Source organism: Haplochromis burtoni, unplaced genomic scaffold, assembly GCF_018398535.1.
Source record: "Haplochromis burtoni strain Fernald_Lab_line unplaced genomic scaffold, NCSU_Asbu1 Contig_181, whole genome shotgun sequence".
In the NCBI taxonomy this organism is placed as follows: domain Eukaryota; kingdom Metazoa; phylum Chordata; class Actinopteri; order Cichliformes; family Cichlidae; genus Haplochromis; species Haplochromis burtoni.
This window is the reverse complement of record NW_024582542.1, coordinates 707,423-734,574: the sequence shown is the minus strand read 5'-3', so window position 1 is coordinate 734,574 and position 27,152 is coordinate 707,423. Positions and strand designations below refer to the sequence as shown.

Here is a 27,152-nt window from a genome sequence, read left to right as displayed (position 1 = left end):
TTTTTTTTTTAAACAAAGTAACCATATTTGGAATACCACCTTTAACATGGTAACTGTAATGGAATACAGTTACTCATATTTTGTATTTTATATACGTATTCCATTACTCCCCAACACTGCCCGTGTTAATATTACAACTAACTGCTCAAACAGAACAGACCCAAAATCAGCTTAAACAAACCAAAGACTGACCCAACAAACAAGAGACAAAGGAGAGATAAAAATAGTGCCTCATCCGATCAAATGAGAGACACAAGAAGAACATACACTCTAAGAAATGAATTCATTAGAAAGAAACAAACCCAAGAGTTATAGTTATAGTAACTATTGGTTACTTTATATTAACATAAATTAATTAGAACTAAAGTCAAGAGTCCAAGGAAATAGTCCTGGATTCCTGGGCATTCCAGGACGTCGGCAGCTAAACGGACTCCACGGCATACTAAGGTTAAACTGTGTACCACAAATAGAACCAAGGTATTTCAATAAATGCTAAACAATTACGAGAATGATGTGCGATATCAAAGATTGTGTTGTCAAGTTTGTGTTCGTGGAACTCAATTATGATGAGAGGTTCCCTGCAGCAAGGAGCCTTCATGGTGTTACGGCTTCTTTCTAGGATTGTTCACATATGGAACAGAAAGGAAACACACAAAGGTACATCTAGATAGAAATTCGCATTGAAATTACCATTTTTGACATCCAAGTGTAATGGAGTCAGGCATGATGGAAAGTAGGATTTATAGCAAATATAAAACTTTTCTGGTTTTCTGATTAATACAGCTGAATTGTGTAGCCTCTGTTAATAGTCACGATAGCAGGAGGGTCACATGAACCACCATGGGGTTCACTCAAGACCAACTTTCTTTAGAGAATAAAATTTTATAATCAAAAAGGATTAAAATAAGATACTTTGCCATTTCTATGTTACTTCAGGAAGCTCTGTGTTTCAGGATCTATTTTTCCAGGGATAAATTTGAACATTTATTTTCTTGGCTTCAGAGAAAATAATTGTTGTTGTTTTTTTTTATTCAAGGTTGAGGTTTAATCTGTGTTAGGTAATGTTTAATCCCACACAACCAGGAGCACTAGCCTTTGCATTGGAATTTGTATTTATAAATGTGTTACCTTAAATAATCCACCACTGCAGAAGGAGTGTTTTCATTAGGCTGTATTTACTGCCATCAAGCTAAAATCCCAAGAAATCACATTGAGAAGAAGAACAACAGTAGCACATTTTCAGCTTCACAGCCAGTCCCAGCAGAATGGTCAGAGTGCTGGACGGAGGTGTAAAGTGACTTAAAAGAAACCGACATTTGAGGTCAAAGTGGACTGAACCTTGGAGTAAAGAGCTGCCCTTCTTAATCACATCACCTCTGCATTTTGCTGCCCTGCTGTACAGCAGACTCCACAAGGACTTAAAGGAAATCACTCGCCTCAGCCTATATTTGAGTTCGAGTTCTTCCAAATTCAAACTCATAGTTCAGGAGCATTTTAGCTTTAGCTTAGCATATAACCATTAAACGCCCTTCCCACCTAAATAAATGAATAAATAAACCAAGGGGAACATGCCTTGCAGCTGCTGGTGCCTCTCTAAATTTAGCATTTTTTGCAATGTCACATTCTGCCTCTCGCTCTCGCTTATCTTAGCTTAACTCTCCAGTGTGTAACATAAATAAGCTCTCCTGTGTGATCAGTCATAAATTCAGCTTCCTGTTCTCATAATCTGTGTCTTCACGCAGGTTGCTGGAGGCTGATTCCAAGTCCATGCGGTCAATGAGTGGCTCGCGACGCAACAGTGGCTCCTCGCTGGTCTCCAGCTCCTCGGCCTCCTCAAACCTGTCGCACCTGGAGGAAGACACGTGGATCTTATGGGGCCGCATCGTCAACGAATGGGAGGAGTGGAGACGCAAGAAGGACAAACTCCTGAAGGTGAGGGGAGAGTCTGGCACTTGAAGTGGAGAATGAAGTATTTGGAAGGCACATGTGGTTTTTTTCACTGAGAATGAGTCACTGAGTGCGATTCAAAATAAGAACACCAGTAAGGAAATTATGAGCCTCCTCATTTTATTTTTATAGTTGGCGGGTCACATTTCACAAGTCGATTTTCCAATTTGTTTCCTAATGTCTGACTCATATTCTGTTTTTGCTTTGTTTTTTTTTAAGTGGCTGGTTGGTCATTTATAGCTTTGGTCACAGACTATGACTGGTTTATTTCTATTCGTGAAGTCACAGTGGGTGTCCTTTTTCTAGCTGTCTGCAAGTGTGCTCAAAAATGTCTCGCAGTGTTACCCTCAAATTCAGCACAAACAAAAACACTATTGGTATGAAGCTGTCTTTTTTGTTTGTTTGTTTTTAATACAGTAAAATACCAATAATCCCCTCTATCTGCCCTCTGCCTCCCATCCCTCTCTTTGTCTCTCTGTGTCCTCCATCACAAAAAGACTAAACCCCCAGGGAAGACAAGATGGATGAGAGAGGACACAATAAAAATGAGTCAGGGGAACCTGGGAGCTCACACAAACCAAGCAAAAATCTATAAGCAGGCTATAAATGCTGAAAATTGAAAATAGCAATCCATCATAATTTACAACTGAGTGTGATTACAAAACAATGCTAGATTGCCCTTGTAAATATAAATCTGTTAGCGTTTCATAATTGAGTTTGCATTGATGTCTTTTCTTCTGACGTGCTTTAATATCTGTAAAATGACATCTTTCAGTATATAAAGAGGCTGGGTATTAATAATAATAATGGATTGCATTTATATAGCGCTTTTTGGGGCCCTCAAAGCGCTTTACAATTCCACTATTCACTCACACACCGGTGGAGGCAAGCTACAGTTGTAGCCACAGCTGCCCTGGGGCAGACTGACAGAAGCGAGGCTGCCATATCGCGGCCCTCTGGACATCAGCAGTAGGCAGTAGGTGAAGTGTCTTGCCCAAGGACACAACGACCGAAACTGTCCGAGCCGGGGCTCGAACCGGCAACCTTCCGGTTACAAGACAAACTGCCAACTCTTTGAGCCACGACCACCCTGTACTCCATTTTAATATCGCTCGTTTCACTCTCTCGGTCTTCCAGGAGTTGATCAGAAAGGGCATTCCTCATCATTTCCGGGCCATCGTGTGGCAGCTTCTGGGCAATGCCACAGACATGCCGGTGAAGAACCAGTACTCTGAACTGCTGAAGATGTCCTCCCCCTGTGAGAAGCTAATCCGCAGAGATATCGCCCGCACCTACCCTGAGCACGAGTTCTTCAAAGGCCAGGACAGCCTCGGACAGGAGGTCCTCTTCAATGTCATGAAGGTGAGAACTGCAGCGTTTGATCACCTCAAGGTCTGAATTTATCAGGGGGAGGGGCTTTTTTGTGTTTTTGAAACATGGTTTATCATCTGTAAAAACGGACTTATTTACACTGTGAGCTTTGAAATATGTGTATTGGTCACACTGGAGAAAAAATAAGACCAAACCAAAAATGGTTACAAGCACTAAGCGGTTTTGGTTGAGCCGCAGTCTTCAATCACTCTGTAGTGTCACTGTAGCACAACAGATGGATGAACAGTCGACTTTCTGGAATTTCCTTCACTTGCTTTCTTAAATGACACATCTACAAATAAATGTCTGGACAAGAACGACTAATATGGATATGTTGATTTGACAGTGGTGTGAAATTATTGTATTTAGCTATTGTATTAATATTTTTTTTAAATTCCGACTTTATTTCAGAATGACAGGAAGTGCTGTGTAGTTTTAATGAAACCCTAACATGCAAAACTAAAAGCCATTTTTAAACCTTTAATCTTTCTGCAGCAAATGGAAGGATTTGATTGGCTGTGTCTTTTTGATCAGACTGAGTTTTACCTTCGTAATGTGATTTTTGTTCCTTGGGGAGAAAAACAAATTGCAGAGACACACAAAAATGTGGAAATATGTTTACTATCATGGAGACAAGCTCGTTTCCTGTCTGCAAATCAGTCGAGCTCCCTTGTAGCTGAGCTGCTCAGGAAATGAAGGGACCTCTGTTGACTTGTTGGTCCTGTCGCTAGGTCTGATTGTCCTGTCACAAATAAAGATGTATTTTTCTAAACATACAGAACATAGTAACTGAAATCTGTTGTGTGTGTGTGCATCCTTTTTTTCCTTTTTTCAGGCATACTCTTTGGTGGATCGAGAGGTGGGCTACTGCCAGGGCAGCGCATTCATTGTTGGATTGCTTCTAATGCAGGTAATTGTCAAACGGTGTGCTGCAGGAAACTGAACCATAAGAGAATATTTTTGCTTCAAGGCTCAGCACATTTTATCTGTAAACAATGTCTTTATTATAGCCACAGTTATTTATGTAGCAGGTCTTTGAAAAATTAAAGTGCAGTTAATTTGTTTTTTGAGATGGTGTATAATACAGAGTCCAGCACAGTTTGATTTCTAACAATCTTCTCGCCTTCTCCCAGATGCCAGAGGAGGAGGCCTTTTGTGTTTTTGTTCGTCTGATGCAGGAGTATCGCCTGAGGGAGCTCTTCAAGCCCAGCATGGCAGAGCTCGGTCTCTGCATCTACCAGTTTGAATATCTGCTACAGGTAAAAAGGAAGCAGGAGCGTGCATCTAAAAAACGATAAATGTTGCAGTGTGAACGCTCTCCACAAAGGGGCAGCAGATCTTTCTTTTCTTTTTTGTTTTTTTAATCTCCAGCACATCACTTCCTTTTCAGGCATGTTCTCTTGGGTCTATTTTAGTTTTTTGAGATGTTAACTTTCTTTCCTGTTTTTGTTTTTTGTTAACTTTTGCGATTTCAGGAGCAGCTTCCAGAGCTGAATGTCCATTTCCGGTCCCAGAGTTTCCACACTTCCATGTATGCCTCATCCTGGTTCCTCACGCTTTTTCTCACCTTTCTCCCTCTTCCTGTCGCCACACGCATCTTTGATATTTTCATGTATGAGGTAAGAAATATACAAAGCATACAAAATATCAAAAGATTGGTTATAACTGTGGATATGTTCCACCTTATTAATTGTGTTTTTCAGCTCTATATATATATACACACACACACACACACACACACACACACACACACACACACACACACACACACACACACACACACACACAAATTTATACAATATCTGACCTCTCTGCAGGGCCTAGAGATTATCTTCCGTGTAGGCTTGGCAATCCTGCAGTACAACCAGACTGACCTCATTCAGCTGGACATGGAGGGCATGTCACAGGTACGCAGCTGTAGCTTTGCGGTGCCTTCTGCAGAAATTGTTTCGTGCACAGATTGAGCCATGAGTCAAAGGCTGAACGTCCCACTTTCCTTTTTGCACGCAAGCTTCCTGAGCTACAAATCTAAAGTTATGATCTAATTTGATAAAAATAAGCTGCTCTCGTTTACATCCATTCAACGTGATTTTATCTGATTGTCTTCTATGAAATGGAACACTGACTTGCTGCTGAATTTTACACTATGTTTGTGTTTAAATTTTGTGTCCATCAGGCAGCGTCCACAATCTGGATTAACAGCAATTCAGTAGAAAACGTGTAATTTTTTGTTGCTCACTAATAAAAACCTTTTAGATAGGTGAATTTGATCTGGATCTTAATTTCTTATCTTTGATCATTTCTTACCTTTATCTTCCTCACAAAACCTACGGAAAAAACATTAAGTTTGTACCTGTACATTTCCCAGTTTTTTGGCTTGCACTGCAAACTTGAATTAATTTGAATACTGTATATGCTTCCAGTTCCTAGAAGTGCATATACATTTTTACGCATGCCATATGAGACTGTCATGTCATTAAATCAAAGTATATTAAAATATCTTAGTTTCTTTTTTTGTTTTTGTTTTTTTAAGCAGGAGCTCCTGGCTTGCCTCAAGGCCTTTTGTAAATCTGTGGCTGTTTTTTCTTCACTCATTTAAAAAAAAAAAAGCGAGTCTCTGCATCTTCATTAAATATGAATGACCATCTTTGTCATGTGCGTTTCTCCCTTGGGGTCTGCCAGCATTTCCAGAAGGTGATCCCCCACCAGTTTGACAGCTGCCCAGACAAGCTGATCCTCAGGGCCTACCAGGTCAAATACAACCCCAAGAGGATGAAGAAGTAAGAACGCTCGTTAGTTGGCTAACAAATGGTCAGACTTAAAGCTGGAGAGCCTTTATGTAGACCAGTGAGAGTTTTGTTTGTGTCTTACTAATGCTGAGGTTTCTACACTTAAGCATGTGCATGGTTGTTGTTGTGCGTTTGTACTGTTTAGGTAACTTCTGAAAGTTGTTTTTCTGCGCTGTACACCTCAGATCTTTGGCTTTTAAACATTATAGTTGAAAACAAGGAAGATTGAGGTAACATTACGTTTTCTTACTATTGTATCTTTCTCCTCAGACTTGAGAAAGAATACACCACCATCAAGAACAAAGAAATGGAGGAGCAAATTGAAATTAAGGTGCTTATATCTTGTTTGTACTGCAATAAAATATTTGAAAAGTGAAGTGAAGCAAACATTTTCCACTTGTCTTCCCTCTCTCTGTGTTCAGAGGCTACGCACAGAAAACAGGCTGCTGAAGCAGAGGATCGAAACCTTGGAGAAGGTGAGATAGGCAGATGTGACTTCAGTTTATCTAAATGCTAATAAACATGAGAACTTCACTGAAATAGAGAAATTGGATGAGGCTGAGCTAACACGCTTCACATTTTGATTCTAGTTAAATTCTGTGTGGTTCGGGGTTGAAATTTACAACTGACGAATATATTGTTATTGGTTTTCTTTCCTGTGTGTGTGTGCGTGTGTGAGAGAGAGAGAGAGAGTGTGTGTGTGCACCTGCGTGTGCCCGCCTTTTGTGCTGTTTCAGCACGCTGCTTTTGTTCATATTTTCCTCTTCTGTGAAATTGTTTTCTGAACGATCTCACTGCTGCCTCTTTATTCCCTCAGAAACATGTCTGTGTTTGGTTTCTCAACTTTTTCTTACGTCCCTCCTTTTGGAATTCATCCTGGTTTTTCTTGTGTTTTATCCTTCCTGGTGACCCACTGCTTTTCACTCTCTTCATCTCTTTATTTTCATCCTCTTGTTCCTCTCCTTTGTTGCGCTGTAGGAGAGTGCTGCTCTTGCAGACAGACTGATACAGGTAGAGTACTGTAAACCACTTTCCCACTGACCTTGCTGTCCTTTGTCGTACTCACACTCTGCTCCTCTACCGTCCTGCATTGCTTCTCTCCCTCTCCTGTAACAGCATCCTGCCAAAAGTGCATGAAAGCTTTTTGTTTACATCGTATATTTGTCTCTAGCCCACAAGACAATCCTTTAATGCCTGAATGCATGTAGTATTTATCCATGATGGAGACTGATGACGTTGTACAATCCTGCATGAGGCATGTTGAAGTTCAGCTATTACTATCATTCATTTATATTTGAATACCTACAATTAAGGAAAATTTGAATGAAATGTACATTTATTTGCTTTCTTGCTAAATGCTCTAGAAGGTATAGATACGTGATTTGATATTGAATGTGTTTGATTTAATTTGTACAAAATTGTAGAAAAAAATACACCAGAAACTTGTTTTCTTCATGGTCATGCTTGAGATCTAATAATTGTTAAAAAATAGAGACTGAGACTGAGTTTTAAGTTTGTTTTTTTTTATTGCTTTCTGATACAGCCAGGTTAGCTTTCTGTCTGTGTTTCAATTCATCATGCTAAACTGAGCTAGTTGGTTGTTAGCTTTAGCTTTAAAGGACAGATGTAAGAGTGTGAGTGATATCCTCAGGTAGGCGATTTACAAGAAAGCAAATAAATCTCCTTACTAAAATGTTGACTCTCAGTATGACATGAAGCAAAGTTCTATATAACCATTATATTGTGGTTTTGCCTGGAACCACCCTTTTCCCCCTGCATAGTCTGAATTTGAAAATTGCACTCCACTGACGATTTTAAATGTCATCCTATTTTGGTCGCACTATTCCAGGGTCAGGTGACTAGGGCGCAGGAAGCAGAGGAGAACTATGTGATCAAGCGAGAGCTGGCGGTGGTGAGGCAGCAGTGCACCACAGCTAGCGAGAGCCTTGAGAAAGCACAGGACACCATCCGAGAGCTACAACAACAGAGGGTAAAAGAATGAATTAATAAATGAACCAAGATAGCAAGATGAACTGTTTCCCTCCTGCCTACAGGCTTTATGTTGTCCTATATTTAACTTACAGATAGGCTCTGTAAGCTGTGTATTTCCTGATAATGTTTTTACTATTTGTCAGATTATTTGGACTCAAAATCAGGGCACAAATGTCGCAAACATTTAAGTGATTTCACTAGAATGCAACACAATTTGATCAGATTTCAATGTCAGTATATCAAAAGGTTTACAACTTTGTCAAGTAACCGAATATATCAAAGTTCACTTTGTTGTCAAAGACACACACACACTCTAGTATGATTGTTAGTATGAGCCAGTCATAGACTGTATATGGAAAAAGGACAAAGCCACTATAGCATCATTTGTGAAGCGCCAAAGTTGCCCTTCTGGCTGGTGCTATGTTGGCCAATTGTGGAAAAATTTGGATTAGGAATCTTCCTGGTGACTGATTTCTTAGTCAATTAAACATGGGGTAAAAAATCAGACTAACCGACTAGTCTAAAACTAAGAAACACTCAGATATTAAGTAAATTTGAGAACCGTTTAATGCCAAAAACTAATAACAAAGGCTTTTTAAACACTTAATCAACTTCTTCAACAATGAATCATTCCACTTAACTAGATTAGTCATCTAGTCGACTAGTCGCACACATCCCTAATTTGGATGAGCGAGTGGTGCGCAAACTTGTCAGCTAACTCACGCAAGTTAAATAAAATATAAGTAAAATATATGTATAATTACAAATATACAATTGTTCCAGTACTAACACAGTGGGGAGGTTAAGCTCAGTGAATTAGCAGGAAGCGATTAGCTGAAGCTGGATTGGTACCCGTCAGTCAGTCTTTGCGGCGATGTTTTCAGTTTTCAAACTCAAACGTTGCAGCTTGGTATGAACAGACTGTCAGACTGACTCATAGTAATGGCTCGTTTAAGTTATCCCATGGTGGGAGTGATGTACTAATGCTATATTTTATACAAGCTTGTGGAAAATGGATTAAAAAAAACAATCGGGGCCGACTGCGCCTCTCAAATATGGTCAGACTAGTCAGACTAGCGTTGATTTGTTTCCGATATGTTCTTTATGCTGCTTTGATAACAAAGTAGTGAGTCACGCATTTGTATTTTCTCACAAACCTTCAAAGAAAATCGGTGATTAACCCGTGAGCTAACCCCGCAAAGGTGCAAAGCTCAGCACCCAAAAATGAAACCGTTCAAGTTCTGTTTTAGCAAGATGTTTACATACAGATGAGGCACAAAGACTTCTACAGTTTTCACACCATGGAGGTGAGGTGAGGTTTATGAGGTGAAATCTAGTTAGTCTAGCTCTGGAGGAGAGCCAAATAATGTGGAACCTATCACTGTCTAAAAAATACTGTTGGACGCCAGTGAAGGCAGTCTGACTGTTACGGCTGCCATTCAACAAGCTTTTAGTAATGGAAATATAGTTACTCCCAAAGGACAGAACAAAAAGAGATGTGAGCCCCAGCTAAAACAAACAAAGAGGAAGAAGACCATGAACCAATCACACAATGGGCCATCGAATACAGGCTTCTCACTCAAACTAGTCCTGGAAAACTAGAAGAACAGAAACCAAACTGAAAACAGTAGTTCCAGGAGCTCCCGACTCAACCTGTACAGAATAAACAAAGCTATGAAAGCAACAGATTGGTAATGGAGATCTGGTGGGATCCAAGACGCCAATGGTCGACCCTCCTGCTCCACTTTCTCCGGGTTTATATTCATGCAGCAAGCCATCAGCAGCCAACACTAACAATAAATCTGCAAAGAAAGAGGGCGCAGGTTAATCAGGGTGACAATAAAAAACTGGACCAACAGGCTGAGGTCGCACGTAACACTGATGGCGGCTGTAAAGGTTGCACGTGTACATTTTACAGAGCAGCTGTTTGTTGTTTTGAGTTGCTGTACGTGTGATACACAGCCTGATTGAAAGTAATAGTGTGACTATGATTAAATGTTGAAACTTGTTTTGTTAATGTAGCATAGATTATTAAAACGTGGTTTCAGTTAAACACTGAAGGAAAAGCTAATCAAACTGTATTTGGTGCATAGTACTGTAAAGTTAAAAGAAGTGATCCTACATTATAGGATGACTGATTTTTGTTTTTAATTCATTCAAGTTCTGTGAGTCACACGATATTGGAATTATTATACAAATTAGAGTTGGGTGTAATTTAACATGTAATTCATGTATAAACTGTATTTGCCTCCCAAAACAGTATAAATAACATATTTTAATATTATTTATTTATTTATTTTTACATATAATATTGTTCAAGGAAAAATATGAAAACTGACTTTCCAAACATTTTTATATGTACGAGAGACTCTGCTTCTCTACTGTGAATTTCTAGTAAATATGATGTTTAGTATAGTATTCAGTATTTAACGCCACATTGGGTTTAACAGAGAACACCCACGTTTGCTTTTCCACATGAGTAAATGTATGCATGTCAGTTTCTGTATGTTCCGCAACCGCTTTACTGACTTACTCAAAAAAAAAAAAAGTTTTGTGGTCTTTGCCAGTGCTGTTAACCAAAGCTTTGCTCTTAATATTTATAGGTTCAACTCACACCTACCTGTGGGAAGGTGGTGTGAAGAGCAACAGCACGATGTGAAGGGAGCAGATGGTTCACTAAAATTATAATTTGTTTTGCTTTAAAAGAAAAACTCCAGTCACTGATTTTTCTCTAAATGATGTCATTGTTACGTGTGCGTCTATTCCAGCTCAGATTGCTGGTACCCATCACCCACCAGGGTTCACACACCTCCAGACACTCTCAATCTTCTTTGATAACCAAGACTGAGAAGCCAAAAATGACAAATCACGAATCTTGCAGTCACGCTATGTACTTGCCCGATTTCAAGCGTTTGTAATTTGCCTCATTGGAAAGTATTTTTCCACTCAGCTCTCTCTTTTTTTTTTTTTTCTTTGCTGCTTTCATATTCATAGCTTTGCAGTTTCCCCTTGATGTGGTGACATGTTAGTGTACAGTAGCATGCTGACATCACAGACAGCGGGACACAAGTGCACCTTCATGGCAGCTAAATTTAGGTTGTCGGCTGTTTTGAAGGTTGTACACAGACATTTCTAGGCGTAGGTAACATATTTGGATTTTACTCGCTCACTAGTTGCAGTTGAGAATGGATGCTTTTGGTTTATTTTTTAGAAAAGTGTAAGTCTAACGCTGCTGCTGGGAATCACGTCCATTTATTCCCCCACAAATAGCTCGTTGATAGGTCATGTTTCCATCTCTCTGTGGAATTCCTTGTCTCCCGTTTCTTCCTTTTTCAGGAAACTAAATGTAAAAGAAACCGAAAGACAGATACATAACACTACCTTGAGTTTTCACCCCTTGCAAGATTGTGGTAATCTTAGTTGAACTGTTAAACTGGTCTGCAAATGAGAGTGAAATGGAAGCCAAGCTCTGTTCAAAAACCTAATTGTCTCATCAATAAATAAATATCAGTATACAAATACCAGGTAGAAAAGGCTGCTCAACTAAAACTAAAATAAATAAAAGTTGACCTACATTATATCTTTAACACTAGGATGTTTGTTTCAGTACACAGAGCAGTTTGTGAGCAATCTGCAGACCGAGCTGGAGCAGTCGAGGCTCCGCGAGGCCGAACTGCTTGGAGCTCTGAAGGAAATGCAAGACAAGGTGCTCGATCTGGAAAAGGTGAGCTCACAAACATGCCTTTTTTTTTCTTTTTTCTTTTTTTTGAAACTGTGTGAAAGAGAATAGTGTGAACAGCAAGCAGACAGAAGGCGTGTGATTCTGTGAATGTGGTAAAGTCTGTCTGACCGTTAACCAACCTGTCTAACGTTTAATCCAAACACTCAAACAAATGACAGACACGTTCCATTTCTCAAGCTTTCATTTTCACTTGATGAGGTGTTGGAACACAAACGCTCTGCTGCTTCCCGATGAAGATTTTACTGAAAATTAACTCAAAACTGGACAAACCTTTGTTTGCTTATACAGCGTCTCAAAGATTGACAAACCTGCTGGTTTGTAGTCAGGAGGTAAACATGCTAATGTTTTTATTAGTGGGTTGTTGCACCACTTTGGTTAGGAGTGAAACAACCTCACAACTGTCTGATGTCTGAACAAAATTTCATATATCAGATAGTTGTATTAATCTATTCCTGTCCCTCTCATACTACATTTAATAAGTCTGTCGACTCCTGGTCGTCAGGATACAGATGCCGCTGATTAGGCATGGGCACATTTAGCAAATGTAATATCTGATCAAAACTGAGGTTTTCATTCAGCAGCGTCACAAAGCAGGTCAGTTGCTACATCGGCCCCCTCGTCACCAATTTCAAATTATCTGCTAAAAAACTTGATTCTGTTTTTGACCAGCATTTGAACGCTTGGCGAGCTAAAGCTGTTTTTCTTATCTAGGAAAAACAACATTTCCTGTAAGTCAATAATTTGAAACTAAACTCCTATGCTTTTCCATGTCTAGATTATTTTATCTCCCATGAATGTGCACCCCTCAGTCTCCTCTGGTCCATCTTCATTTCAGCCAGAAGTTCTCACCACTGCTCACACATCAGCTCTATCATTGCTTTCTTTTAGTCCTGTAAGATTTAGAATTTTAAAATTAGATTACCTACATGCAAAGCCTCATGTGACCAGGCTCGTGTTTAGATATAGCAGATCTGCTGAGACCTTACTCTAGCAGTCAGCTTCTCTTATCATCTGATCAGGGCCCATTTCAGCTGTGGTTCACACCACTGTTTGTATATATTATATATTATATATTAAGATGCATACAATTCTTTAATGTGTGGTTTCTATTCAAGTGTTACAAAAGTAGTTATTGTTAATTATTATTATTATTATTATTATTATTATTATTATTATTATTAACAATAACGATAATGATGATAATAATAATAACAATAATGCTGTAGGTACTGTGGTACATTCTGTATTAATCACCAAGGTATATTGTGTTTCACTGAAATCTAATAAGGATTCCCTTCCTCATAAAACCTTTCCCATGTACATCTTCATATATGCATTAGGCTGCGTGTGTGAATTTGCTAACTTATAACTGTGAAATGTTTACTATCTAGAGGAGCAGTTGCCTGCCAGATGAGAACAACTTGGCGACCCTGCAGGAAGAAGTGAAGCAAATGAAGCTGAGGGAGCTGGAGACGCTGCGCTCATTCAGGGAGATGCAGGAGGCTGTCACTGAGCTGAACCAGCGCTGGCAGGTAAAATGGGAACAGATCTCTCATCTGTTTGGTGGAGTGCATGAGTGCGCATAATGTACCAGCGGCCAGTTACACCTGTCTGCTCTTTCGCAGCATCATATGTCCCGTAGCAGCAGCACTGGTGGTGGGGGCGGGCACTGGAAGGAATCGCCGAAGAAGAACGCCATGAATGAGCTGCAGGACAAACTGATGACGGTTAGGCTGAGGGAGGCTCAAGCCCAGGCGGAGCTCCGAGAGGTTAAACTTAAAGCCCTGCAGCTGGAGAGTCAGGTAGGTGCTGTATAACTACATTGTACTGTCACACTGCAGCAGTGGGCTTGTGAGTCCTTCTCTGATGTATGCATGATTGTGAAGCATAAAAGTTGTCATGTTTGTTTATTTTACACATTTATAAGAATGAATATAACTTGCTGAACTAGGGAAATCAGCCCTGTGGTGTTGGGATATTACATTTTGTTTTGCTTTTTCAATTATGAATGTGCATCGTGCCTGACATGCACATAATGAAAATGAAACAAAGTATAACTGAATCAGAACAGATTTGATGTTTGTTAAGTTAATTGTTAGACCATAGTGCCACTTGTGAGATGTTTTTGTTTTCATTTATTGGGTTTTGTTGTTGTTGTTGTTGTTTCATAAATATAAGAGCTCTACTCTCACCATCTACCATTTAACCTCTTGTTTTAGAACCAGATCCACAGCAAACTGATCGGACGCAACGAGCAGGAACGCTCTGCCCTGCAGGACCGACTCCAGATGGTGGCCAATCAGAACAAAGCTCTGCAGGCCCAGCTCAACGAGATGAAGAGGAAGCAGGCCGAATCAGACTGCAAGGTCTGGATAGTGAAAGGTGGAAAGAGAGGCAGAGGAGCAGATTTAACAGAAAAGAGCAGAGTGACGTGGAGAGCAGCATTTTCTTATTATTATCACCTCTGTCAGTGCGCCCCAGGGTGGCTGTGGCTACAATGTAGCTTGCCATCACCAGTGTGTGAATGGGTGGATGACTGAATATGTAAAGCGCTTTGGGGTCCTTAGGGACTAGTAAAGCGCTATATAAATACAGGCCATTTACCATTTTACCATTTAAGAATTATTAATAGGAAACTAAAATCTGTAATAGAATAAGAAACCTTTTGACTGAAGACAAAAAAAAAAAGATGCCTGGAACAGAGAAGATAAAAAGATACATGAGAAATGTTGAAAAATGGTCAGAGCATAAATTTTGGGGTTCACATCCTGAAAAAGATCAACAGATGTAATAGAGGAAGTCTAGAATGAAAGATGAATGACACAGCAGGATGTAGAGACAATTTATTGTTCTTTACTATCTCTAATTGAAATCCATTAAAAGGTTGTCATTATAAAGGCTCACTTATTACCCAGAAAATATTGTTTAACTTTTTTTTTTCTCCCTGTCAATGTGCTTCCTTCCTCCCTGTGATGCGTGTAGAGTAAAGAGGAGGTGATGGCAGTGCGACTGAGGGAAGCTGACAGTATGGCTGCGATGGCTGAACTCAGGCAGAAGATCGCTGAACTTGAGATTCAGGTGTGTGTGCTCGTGTACTTCAGTGTCTGTCTGAGTGCATCCTTGAATAAACATTTGGATCTGTGGTCTTAGCCAGTTAAGTGATCAATGTATTAATCAAAGTGAATTCAGCTTTAACCTTGTGTGTCTGAAATTTGATTTTTAGAAGGAGGAAGGGCTGATCCAAGGCCAGCTGAACCACTCTGACTCCAGACAGTACATCAACCAGCTCCGGGACCAGATTGCCGAGCTCAAGAACGAGGTGAGGCAACCTTCTCCACATAGTCACAGACGAGCAGGCTCACATATTCAAGTCAGCCACTTGTCTGAAATGCTGGGTGCAAACAAAAAAACACCCTATTCGTAGGGTTTTATACTAAAACACAGAAAACCTGTAGCTGTTAAAACTACATACCAATGCAGTATTCACCATGGAAACATGAAACAATAGAAACATTTTTCAAAGCTGCCTGATTTTTTTGTTGTTGTTTTTTTCCACTCCAAATGATTAAATAATTGAATATTTGTCAGAATAATGAGTAGTTTAAACCATTTCATGCTTTGCTATACTGGGAAGAAAAAAAGGAAACAAGTTACGGCAGTTAAAAACATGTAGTGATATTTTAATCCCACTGATGTAAATGTCAGTTCATGGAAGCAGATGTTAGAAGTGGTTACCTGATAAAGATCTTAGACTTAGACTTTGATGGGCAGGGACAATTGCTTCTCTGTCTGGGGTGGGTTACATCCATTTCCAAAAAAGCTGTCAGTCATTCTACTGTGAGAAATATTATTTACAAGTGGAAAGCATTTATGAGAGTGGCCAGTCTTCCCTGGAGTGGACATCCCAACAAATTCACTTCAAGGTCCGACCGTGCAATGTTCAGACAAATTACAAGAAACCTGAGATACATCTCTTACTCTACAGGCCTCAGTGATCATGTTAAATGTCAACAGTCATGACAGTACAGTTAGAAAAAGACTGAACGAGTACGGCTTGTTTGGAAGGACTACCAGGAGAAACCCTCTTCTCTCTAAAAGGAACATGCCAACATGGCTTAGGTTTAAAATGTTGCTTCAGAGCAAACAAAACTCCTGGAACAATGACACTAGGACAGTCAAGACCAAAGTGGTGGTGTTTTGTCATAATGCACAGCACCAGGTTAGGTCAAAACCTAATATCAGCACATATCATATGCATATCAGCACAAACACCTCATACAGACTGTCAAACGTGATAATGGTGGAGGGGCAATTTGCGTTTGTTTTGCAGCCACAGGATGTGGGAACTTTGCAATCACTGAGTCACATGTGAACATCCCTGTATACCAAAGTATTCTAGAGTCAAATGTGAGCCCATTTGTCCATGTTTCCACTGAAGTTTCCACCCAAATTTGGTCATCCAATGGGTCGGTGATCCGAAGCACGGAACATCTAGAAAATCTACAACAAGAAGGCTGAAAAGAAAAGAATCAAAGTGTTTCAATGAGGTCAAAGTCCAGAGCTCAAGCCTTTTGAAATGTTGTGGCATGATCTTATCAGAGATGTGCATAAACAAATGCCCACACACCTCAGTGAATTAAGTAATGAGGAGTGGCCAGAATCTTCCACAAAAACAGATAGTCATACAGAAAATGATTGTTTTCTCTGATTTTTCTGATTTTTATCAGAAATATTTTTTGCTTTTTTATCATGGACAAAAACAGGACATCCAGTCCAGATAAGTTTTCAAGACACCATTAAATAGAAAGAAGCAGAGACAGACTGGAAACCTGGCCGGTGGACTTTTTAACCATACTGAACACAATCATGGAGAGTGAGAGGATGCCTGAGGAACGGGGAGGAAGTGTACTCAAACTGGTTTTCATGCCAAGGGTGATGTGCAGAACTGTAGTAACTATGGAGATAGAGTTGAAGAGCCACACCATGAAGGTGTTGGACACAGTTGCTGAAGCTAGGTTAAGAAGAGAGGTGATCATCAGGCATCAGCAGTATGGCTTTTGATGTGATGTTTGCTTCAAGTGTTGATGGAGTAGGTCAGAGAAGATCAGAAGGAGCTTCGCTCAGGGTCTGTGGATCTAGAGCAGGGGTGTCGAACTCTTGGTCCGTATATTGACGTGAAGAAATATCATGCAATTTGACCCTTGAAGTTACTTTTTTGTTAGGGAGGATTTGTTTGTTATTGAGTGCGATGTTAAAATAAGTTCTTTAAAAAGCCAAAGATTATTTAACATGAAGTCAATATGAGCAGAGAGTACAAACGTGTTGAGGGATTGGCTGTGTTAGTTCAGTGTGAGAGTTTTTTGTAAAGAAAACAATTTTAACTAGCTGTCAAAAACTAATGTTTAAACTTATGTCTGCATTTTTATTTTGTTAAATACGAACACAATTATAGCAGAAGTGCTCCCGCGTGTCTGACCAGAAGGAGAGTACCAATTTGTTTATTTGGTAGTTCAATGAAAGGTTGTAGTTGAGTGAGGGGGAATTTTTTTTTTTTTTTGTAGTTTTTCTTGTTATACAATATTTTAAAAAACAAAACACTATATTTTCAGAAATATTTGTGGGTGTTTGTTTGGGTTTTTTTGTACTACTTGAACACTAAAGTTCCCTCCAATGAGATGGCAGTGACAGCAGTGGCCCACAGTTCATTTAAGTTTGAGACCCCTGATCTAGAGGAAGAATGTGGTAGAAGTCCAAAAGAGGAACTGTGACACTGCATGAGGAAGTCAAGAGTGGCAGAGAAGTAGTGAGGGTGATGAGGTGTGCAGTAAGAGAGGCAAATGGGTTTAAGGTGAGGGTGACAATAGATCATCGAGTGGCTTTGAGATTCTTGTTTTCAATGGTGATGGACAAGCTAACCAATGGGGTCAGGCAGGATTTTCTGTGGACCACGATATTATGTTGCTTGCTACGATGTTGACAAAGGAATTCCAGATATATTAGACAAAGGATGGTAGATGTGGTGTTGCTAGGCAGCAGGAAAGGCAGGCAGGAAGTCCTCAGAGGAGCTTCATGGATGTAGTTAAGGAGGACATGGCAGGCGGTTGGTGTGATGCTAGCATGAGATGGAGGCAGATGATCCCCTGTGGGGGGCAGCTGGGGGGAAAGAAGAAGACAAAGACAGAGTATTGGCAATAATTAAAAACATTTCTAAAGGAATAATCCAAGCTGATGTCTCTTCCACATTTTAGGAACAAAGGCAGCTAAATTACAAGCACTCAGATTACTAAAATTACTTATTTATTTTTGTCAGCATGCTAAAAAATCTCTGGATATTTACCAAGAATTCATTAAATACATCCATTCATTATTTCATTAACACGTCACTTACTGTAGACTCAGTCACTTGGTCAGTTAGGTAGCTTTGAAAGGATATGACACCATCCTGGATTTCAGCTACTAAGCTGTGATTCAGACCGGTTTGAATCTTGGCCGCGGTTCGATACTGTGTTAAAACCTGCGAAAGCATTTCTGCCCTTTTAAATGGGCCATTTAAGCCATTTTTTCATTAGCTATTGATACGTATAAATGTGTGATAATTTATTAGGGGTATAAATGAACAATTTCTTTCACTTTTACTGGATTTTCAAAATGGCGTGTGACACACAGATGCACATTTTTTGTGTGTGTGTGTGTGTGTGTGTGTGTGTGTGTGTGTGTGTGTCTGTCTGTGCATGTGTGTTTCCTCATGTGTACATATTTGTGATTGTGTGGTGTAAAATTTTTTTGTGTAAGATGCTCTGCAGCTTTTGGTAACCACCACAGATGAATCTTGTCATTTATGTACAGTCTCAGAACAGATACCACTTCCACCCCGACACACGCTCGGTTATTTCAATGTCTTTCTCGTAACAAGAGATCAATTTTCTTCTAACAGCTGTGTTCTCATTGTTTAGTTCACACAGGACTTTAATTCTGAAAACGGGGGGTCGAAAACAATACAGAAGCCCTGCTCAATAACTTGTTTTTGGTCTGTTATAGGCTGAGCCCACAGCTCGAGTTCTGCTGATTTTTATGATGTAATTTGACAACATTTAGTGTTATCTTGGGTTCATGAGGATAATCTCCAGCCCTGATTGGAGACAGAAAGTTATCAGTCAGCATACACTTGGGTTTGTTCATTCAGAGAGTGTCTGTGCGTGACTAGGAGGAGGGAGTATGTTTAAACTTCAGAGTGAGGGGGCGTGATGAGACGGCCCTGCCCTTTAGCGCTCCTCTCCTCTTTTCTTCTTGTCACCCCACCACTTTTGATCAAAGCCGTGGTTTTCATAAATGAGACCGAAACTTGCGTGAGTACAGATGAGGAAGCAATGAACCATTTAGAAAAATCTCAGTATAGAGCTGAAAGCGATCATCGTACGATTGAGTCATATTGGCGTTGCTGACACATAATGAGCCATTTTATAGAATGCAGCTGAATTAATTTTACATTTTTACTCGCGCAAATTTATTTTGATTCAGGTGGACATTGATTTTTTTTTTTTGTGAAAGCAAATACTTTTCCATAGCATTTGGAGACTTAATTATCTGCCAATTTTGATGTTCCTGTTCATATTGAGAGAGACTGGAGAGAATATAACCTACGAAGCCCGGTGCCTTCTTATGTTTCTCTGCTGTAGCGTGAAGAGCTCAGACACAGTCAAAATATTTCCACTGGTTAACCACCGGTTTCCCCCTCCCCCCCCCACCTGCCCGCCCTGCAGCTAGCTTGAGTTTATGATTGGGGGAAAACAAAAACCTCTGAGATTTGTCATGAGTCACTGTGGTACATACAAGGCTAACATGCAAAATGCATGCATGTGAAAAGTGGTGGTATCGCTGCTGCTCATAAGAAGAACTCTGCACTCTGCTAGTTGGACATCAGCCGCAGAGTAGAAACATGCAAACGCGTCCTTTTATGCTTGTACGTTTCCACAAAGCTACTTTTCTTGTCAACTTGAATAAAATTCAAATCGTACCACCACCTTCACCCTAATGACAGGTGCACGCTCAGATTTAGCTGTAAAGATCCCACAGTCCTATTTGCACATCCTTTAATGGTAAGAAAAAAATGCATCAGTGGGTTTCACAGGGTTTAGGGTTTTTTTTGTTTTTGGTTTTTGTTAACACCCAACAACCTGTTTAAAAAAATTCCAATCACCTGACATTTAGTGGCTTTGCAAAGACGTGTCAAACGTATTTAAAAGCATTAAAAACCATTAGGCCTCATGCTACAGTAGTGTTCAGTAACATGCACTCATTTGTCCTGTTACTTGCAAAATTCTTAACCTTTTGTCAACAGGTATTTAGGAGGAGAACGTTTAAGATAATACTGTTTATTGCACGGACGTACTAATGAAATTTCTATAAAAAGAAGTTTGCAGGCAGATGGGAGAGAGTTTTTTGTTTTTTCCCCTCTGAAATGTAAATACTGTAAAATTATATCACTTCAGGGAATTATCTGGGAAGGGATCGGCTTTTGGGAGATGGACTTTGCACATAAACCTTATTGTTTCATCCAAACTGAAGGCATTTTGCTTTTTTTCTGGCTATCGAGTAAGCAAAAAGTCTTTTATGCTGGAGTAAATGAAAATTGCCACCATAATTAATAAATGGTGCTAATTTTTCCCTGGCTCTGCTTAAAACGTTTTTCTGGGGTATTGAGAAAAAATTTCCTTTTTTAGATTTTCCTTCCTCAAAAACATTTTGACCCTTCTTGTTGACGTAATAAAGTATGAAGGACCCAATTCAAGTAATCAGGTTTTAAGAAACAGCTGTGAGTTTGTTAACCCGGCGCTTAAGGAAACTGAGATAACCGAGTTCTCAGAATTAACTAATGGTAACACACTCTGTTTCTAGGTCAGAAAATCCCAGAACGTTGATTAAATTTGAAGTTAAAGTTTGTTAAATGCGCTTCCTGGAATAAAACCCAGGGGTGCTATAGTTAATGTGCCGTGCCGCTGCCACTAAATGTGTCACGTCTAACCCCAAAAAGAAAACGTGTAAACTAACGGAAGGAAGCTTGAATTCAGGAACTAAAAACAATCTGGATCAGTAATCAGGGTCCACCAAACTGGTCATAAACGTGTTTTTCTACTGTTAAAAATAATCAGCACCAAATACAAATGCTTTTTCCTGTTTTAATAATGCTGCTCTATATACATCTATGTGAGCCAGTTCAGCATGAACATACGGTCTATATTTCAGTGCAATCAGGAGAAGAACAGCGTTTTTAAAAGATGTTCTAACAACCTGTACTGGCTGGTGATTTTATCCAGATTAGCTGGATCTGAACCACAGCCAGCCTACCTTTGACTAAAAACCTCCTCCTTTGTTCTCAGATCAGGCAGCTGCGAGGACAGAAGGCGACCCCCAGCTCCAGGGTCACCGGTGGAGGGGGAAGTACCAACTACCAGGATCTCTGCCTGGCCAGCCCCGCCTCCGCTGAGGGGGACTTCCTCAGCTCAGATGAGGACCTCCTTCCCAGCCCACTGCCGGCCACCGCCCTCTACCCCAGTCTTTCTGGCCAATGTCACCCGTCTCCACGCCTCGACAGCGAGGGCAGCACGGACAGCGAGGCAGAAGAGCGGGTGCAGACGCATCCGGACCCACAGCAGCTTTATGGCAGCATTGTGTGCGCCGAGGCACTGGATAACTGAGACCTTGGGAGGGTGCTGAGATCCCCTATGATCTGAAGAGACGCTGGAACTGGGATTGTAGTATCCAGTCAAGTCCTCCTCCTCGGCCTCTCCAGTCTTTATCTTTTACTTGATGCAGACATAGTGGCATTGATTGGACCTCTGCTGATCATCACTACCTGTTGTCTCTGCTCCTCGTTACTGTCTCCAACACCTGTTTCCCACACTGTCGCTCCCTGGCAAAGAGCTTACGTACAGCCTCCCTCCTCATCCCCACTTGTAACTGTGCCACAGACTGTCAAAATACACATCTATCAAAAACATGAACAAATCACATACGAACAAAATGTACCGCTCGCTGCTCAAAATCTACCACTGGACCTGAATCTGTGACTGTGGCCACGAGTGAAAGACGAGTACACACAGAAGGAAAATCCTTCCTCCCTCTAAGCTGAGTAAGACATATGACGCACTGTTATACTCTGGCCAGCCCTATACGACTCTTCTCCCTGATTAGTTCAGAGTTAAATACATCCTTATCCTCCCTTTTCGCCCTCATCCATCTTCACTGCCTTTAAAAGAAACTTCTAGCCGCCACCTGTTCATCTCTGTGTTTTAAAAAGAAAAAAAAAAAGGAAAAAGAAATTTAAGTGGTGATGATTATACGAAGAAGTGGTCCGGAGCAGGAATACGCACACATCTGTATCAAACTCTACAGGCATATCACGTAAAGGCATTCCTAAATGAACCCTTAGCATACTGAGTACTTGTGCTGCCTATGTGTGGCCTGCAGAATGCAAGTGAGTTACACGCACAACCGTTCACGTTCACAGCAACCCACAAAAAGGCAGAAACTCAGTGTTGCCAAATCTTTTTGTTTGGTTTTTTTATGTGTTGTAATTTATTTTGATATTGTTGAAATTTTTTTTATATATCTATATGAAACTTGTAGGAGTGTAGACATACTGAAAGAGGCCAAACTTTCTACAACGTCCTTTGTGCCAACTAGAGTCATCTGTCACGGGCTCACTGTGACACACGCCGAGTGCTTCAGAGACAGAAAATGTGCTGCTATGATTTGACTTATTTCCTCCATTATTTTATTTTTTTGTTCTGTTATTTTATTTTATTTTTGTCAGTCTTGTGAGGTTACCATCCAACCTCAAGATTAACTCTATATCGATGTAGATTACTACTTGGAGTAATGTCTAAAAAAAACTGAATGGTTTAACTTTCTCCCAGAAGTTTTTCAGCTTTTAGCACCAGACTCTGTTGGGAGTACTTCAACATATTGGCAAATGCCTTTATTCCCTGTCAGACTGAGACCGAGATGAGACCACTCTGATATCTGTGTAAAGCTGCAACTTGGATGGAGTTGGCTGATTTCATGCACAGCTTTGTTTTTACACTTTTTTGTATGGATTCAAGTAAGACTGCGTAGAGTTTGACGGACACGTTATATTTGCTATTATGGACTAGTTATCAGCAACTCGGCATACTAAACCAAGTAGCTAAGGCTGTAGCTGCTAATAAACTCTTGAGAGTGCTGAAAGTCAGACTTCTTTATATTTGGACAGCCCTGAGCTTATGCTGTGCTAACCAGTTTCCATTACTTAGCCTTCATATTCAAGACAGAAATGAGAGTGATCAAATGATTCCAGGAAACAAAGTAGATAAACCCAAGTAATCTGGCTCTTATCGCTTTCTGACAGCTAAAAGTGTGGGCCAATGACTGCAGAGGGTCGTTTCCTCGGCAAAGGTCAGTATCTTCACGACAGGAGAGAGCATGGGTAGAAAAACGTTTAACATATCAAACAATATATTCTATTTAAAAAAAAATGGCTGTAAAATGAATGGAAACATATGAAATATACTGTGTGACAGGAACATATAGATGATATTTAAAGCTGTACTGGAGTGTGTATAGTTTATCAAACAGGGTGTTATATCTACAGAGCAGTGATCTTTGCTTTTTGCACTACAGAGAAAGACACGCCCAGCTTTGTGGCGCTGAGCTGTGAGAGCTGGTGTGGATTCGTGGAGTCGTGGTGGGATCATTTTTCAACATGTGCATTTCTTCAGAGGGACCTTAAAGATAGTCTTTGTCTTGTGTTTCTTCACTCTATGGACCAACTGTCTCTAAATCCTTTAGAGGCTTTCTGCTTCATAACAAAGCATATTTTATGTAATGCGAATCTAAAAAGAGCAGAGCGTTATTGCCATCCTCTCAGAAATTAAGAAATTGGATCTTCCAGTAATGGCCTTCAAAGAACTAAAGAGGATGTCAGTTTGCCCACCATACTGTTGCAAGTAACAGCTTTTTAGTGGTCACTGATGGTTGTGGCAACTGAAATCTCTACCCTGGAATCACTGCTAAGATATTGTCAAACCAAAATGACCGTTGTACAAGCGTTTCAGTTTTACAAATTTGCATCTGCTCTGTTTAGTATGAGAGTTGGACCCTTGTGTGTGTGGCCTGCAGAAGGCAAGTGAGTTACATGACATGATATTTTGCATCATGTCAGACTAAATTTCATGCAGAAGGTCATAATCATCACGATTTCTGGATATATCGGGCCCCCTCTATAGGGATGCTTTGATTTCAGTGCATTTATGTAATGCAATTAGCCCTTTTTTCATTATGGAAGACATAAAAGGCCGTGCTGTAAATGGGAAAAGAAACTCGATCTATTAGAGGCTTAAAATGCGAGCAACCATGAATAATTAGATTTATCAAGAATCACACAGAGGCTATAATTTTCTCAAATAAATGCACGGAATACCCTCATTTTTATGACTGCTTTTCATGGTTTGAGGTTTAAACTGCACTCTTTTAATACATTATCTTACTGCACATTCAGGAGCAGTGTAATAATATAATTAGCTCCTAAAAATATTGGTTGAAAATTATCATCAATTTCCCTTTTTATTGATGATTTTCTGGACATTTTGTGTCAAGTTTGCACCATATTTTGAGAAAAATCTGTCTATTTACTTTCTTCTTCATTAATGCATTAAACATACTTCAAACTAAACTTAAACCTAACCTACCACTATTAAAACCTTTAGGATTTGAGTACAGTTTGTATTCCAGTCCAAAAGAACCCCAAGAAGAAAACACATCAACTAATTGAAGAAAGCTTGAATTCAGGAACTTTCCATAATTAACCAAAAATATGGATCAGTAAATTAGGGTCCCTCAACACATCTGTAAACAGCTGTTCAGTAACGGTGCTTCTGTTCTCACTTCTGTCTGAATTCAGCTCTTACCTACTGTGATGAAGCATTTTGATATGTTTGTAAATCAGTTTTGAATACGGTACTAGCCTTCATCCTTCATGTTGGTTTTTTAGAATTCCCGTCCGTACTTTGGCTCGTCCCGCTAACAGCATTACACATGATGATGGTGATTAAATGTCACGATGTGCCATAAAAGTAGAGAGATTTACACACTTTGTTGCTTTACGTCACACTGTGTTACTCCAGATTCATCATCTTAAAACTGGAACATCCGCCACGTTTTCCCTGATTCGAAGCAGAAAAAGAAATAAGAGAAGATTTTTCTCTTGTCAGATGGTGTCAGTCTGGCCTAGAGTTTCTCAGATTTATGTACTGTATGTGGCGACTGTTTGAGATCCACAGCTGCATCATTCATCATCCATCCTCTCTTTCTCTCTCTCTCTTGCAGTTCAGCTGATGTTGTCAAATATATTAAATGACAGTAAAAATTATATAAAATTCCAGTATGATGGGGAAAAATACATTTCAGTGTTCTGTATCCTACGAATGATACAAAATAAACTTTGACATTGCACCTTTGCAACCGCCTGATTTCTCTTTTAAACTTGTCTTAGTCGCTAACGAGAGATGCATTGTCACCGTGCTGCATAGTGTTGCATAACAAATTGATTGTTGCGTGAGGTTAAAACACGTACACGTACTCTCTTTTCTACTAAAGACATGTTTAGTTTAAAGACTAAAAACATGGCAGACTGAGTGAGAGGGAGGCAGGTGGAAAGGTGAACATGCAGAGCAGGACGAGTTTAAATACCTTGTGAAAGTCATACTATGGAAAATAAACAAGAAATGATAATATGATAAAATCACACTCTGTAACAGTCTTCACTGGTCAAATTAGCATAACAGAATAGTTTTGACTCATTCTGGCCTACATCAGTATTACTAAGTCTGAAACTTCTCGATCTGTTTGTGCAAAAATCGAGTGAAATCTTTATTTATAATAACAAGACTGTAAACACAGATGAGCTTTTACATATGGATTAAAATTCAGGGTTGCATGCTGACGTACGAGTTTAACAGCCTACTCGGTAGCTATGAACTATGAATCACCAGGTTGTTGTTAGTAAGACTTGAGAAAGGATTTCACACGCAAACGTAGTAAGATTATTACAAAACGGTGATGCAGCCCAGTTCAGGGGAGCATGGTTTGGTCATAAACTGAGCATTTATGAGTAATGTGTGGTATGAGGTTTTGAGATAATGTAGAACAACATGTCAAATTTTGCCAAAGTATTTACAGGGATTAATGTGTGTCTGATTTGCCTTTTTTCCATCCTGCCTCAGAGGGATGCTGAAAACTAGGTAATTCATTTATTATTTATAGGCTGGACTACCCACATAGCAAAATGTGTATGGCCTGAATCTGGCCCACACAATGTGCTTACACATGGCCCACATACCGCAAAGAATGACGGCCCTTTGGTGGCCCAGATCTGGTTTGCCAGAGGTGGCCCACACATGGGCCAGCACAAGGCCAGTTGCAGACACACTGGTGGTCCTGTGCTGGCCCATATGTGGATCACCTCTGGCAAACCTGATCTGGGCCACCAAAGGGCCGTCATTCTTTGCCGGTGGGCCATGGGTAAGTTGTGTGCATCCATGGGCCGGTTGCAGACACACTGCTGGCCCAGAACAGTTTCAGCTCTGGCCCCAGATGTCAGCCTAATGAGTACCTTAATTAAGCCATGTAAAAACAACAAGTGCATAACAGTGCAAAAGTAACATGACGAAACTCTGTTCAGACAGTGAATGGACTGATTCTTATATAACATTTTTCAACTCTCCCAGATTACTCAAAGTGCTCTATACAACATGCCACATTCACCCAACCACACACTTTCTCTTTACCAAGTGCTTCCTAACTACATTCATACACATTCACACTCACAACATGCAGACTGGAGGAACCAGGGAGCGAACCACTAACCTTCAGATCAATAGGTGACCTGCTCTACCAACGTGGGAAAAAAACTAGCAGCAAAGATGAGCCATTAGTTATTATAAATCTCTGCCTCTCTTCAACAGCGTGCCTTTTGTCCTGTCTCCCTCCCATCACCCCCACGGTCGCAGCAGATGACCGCCCCCTCCCTTTATATTGGAGGTTACTTCCAGTATAAAAGGAATTTGTCCTTCTCACTGTTGCCAAGTGCTTGTGTTTCTCTGTATTATTGCAGGGTCTTAAAATATTAAGCGCACTGAGGAAACTGTTATTGTGATTTTGTGCTAATTAAATAAAATAGACTTAGTATCCAAAGGAAATGCGCCAACTGTGTTTAAAAATATTTGGTCAAAACTGCTTCCTGTTATACGACATGGAAACAGTTAAATATGTAGAGC

General features: G+C 40.1%; 1 protein-coding gene across 3 annotated transcripts in view; it reads left to right on the top strand.

The window, feature by feature from the left end:
• evi5l (ecotropic viral integration site 5 like) overlaps positions 1-25,621 on the top strand; it is a 42,734-nt gene extending 17,113 nt beyond the window's left edge. The window contains exons 3-21 of one of the 3 annotated variants that reach the window (XR_316556.3): positions 1,743-1,932; positions 3,085-3,309; positions 4,154-4,228; positions 4,452-4,577; positions 4,794-4,937; positions 5,136-5,225; positions 6,001-6,098; positions 6,378-6,438; positions 6,530-6,583; positions 7,086-7,118; positions 7,957-8,097; positions 11,707-11,823; positions 13,233-13,373; positions 13,467-13,643; positions 14,061-14,207; positions 14,824-14,919; positions 15,065-15,160; positions 21,219-23,274; positions 23,500-25,621. Coding sequence is in view for 2 of the 3 variants with exons in the window: in XM_005934450.3 (XP_005934512.1) it covers positions 1,743-1,932; positions 3,085-3,309; positions 4,154-4,228; positions 4,452-4,577; positions 4,794-4,937; positions 5,136-5,225; positions 6,001-6,098; positions 6,378-6,438; positions 6,530-6,583; positions 7,086-7,118; positions 7,957-8,097; positions 11,707-11,823; positions 13,233-13,373; positions 13,467-13,643; positions 14,061-14,207; positions 14,824-14,919; positions 15,065-15,160; positions 21,219-21,536 (2,329 nt within the window). In the remaining variant the exon portion in view is untranslated. Of the gene's footprint in view, positions 1-1,742; positions 1,933-3,084; positions 3,310-4,153; positions 4,229-4,451; positions 4,578-4,793; positions 4,938-5,135; positions 5,226-6,000; positions 6,099-6,377; positions 6,439-6,529; positions 6,584-7,085; positions 7,119-7,956; positions 8,098-11,706; positions 11,824-13,232; positions 13,374-13,466; positions 13,644-14,060; positions 14,208-14,823; positions 14,920-15,064; positions 15,161-21,218 lie in introns of all 3 variants that reach the window. The other 2 variants (XM_005934450.3, XM_005934451.3) reach the window with 2 other exon arrangements.
• The last annotated feature ends 1,531 nt before the right edge of the window (positions 25,622-27,152 follow it).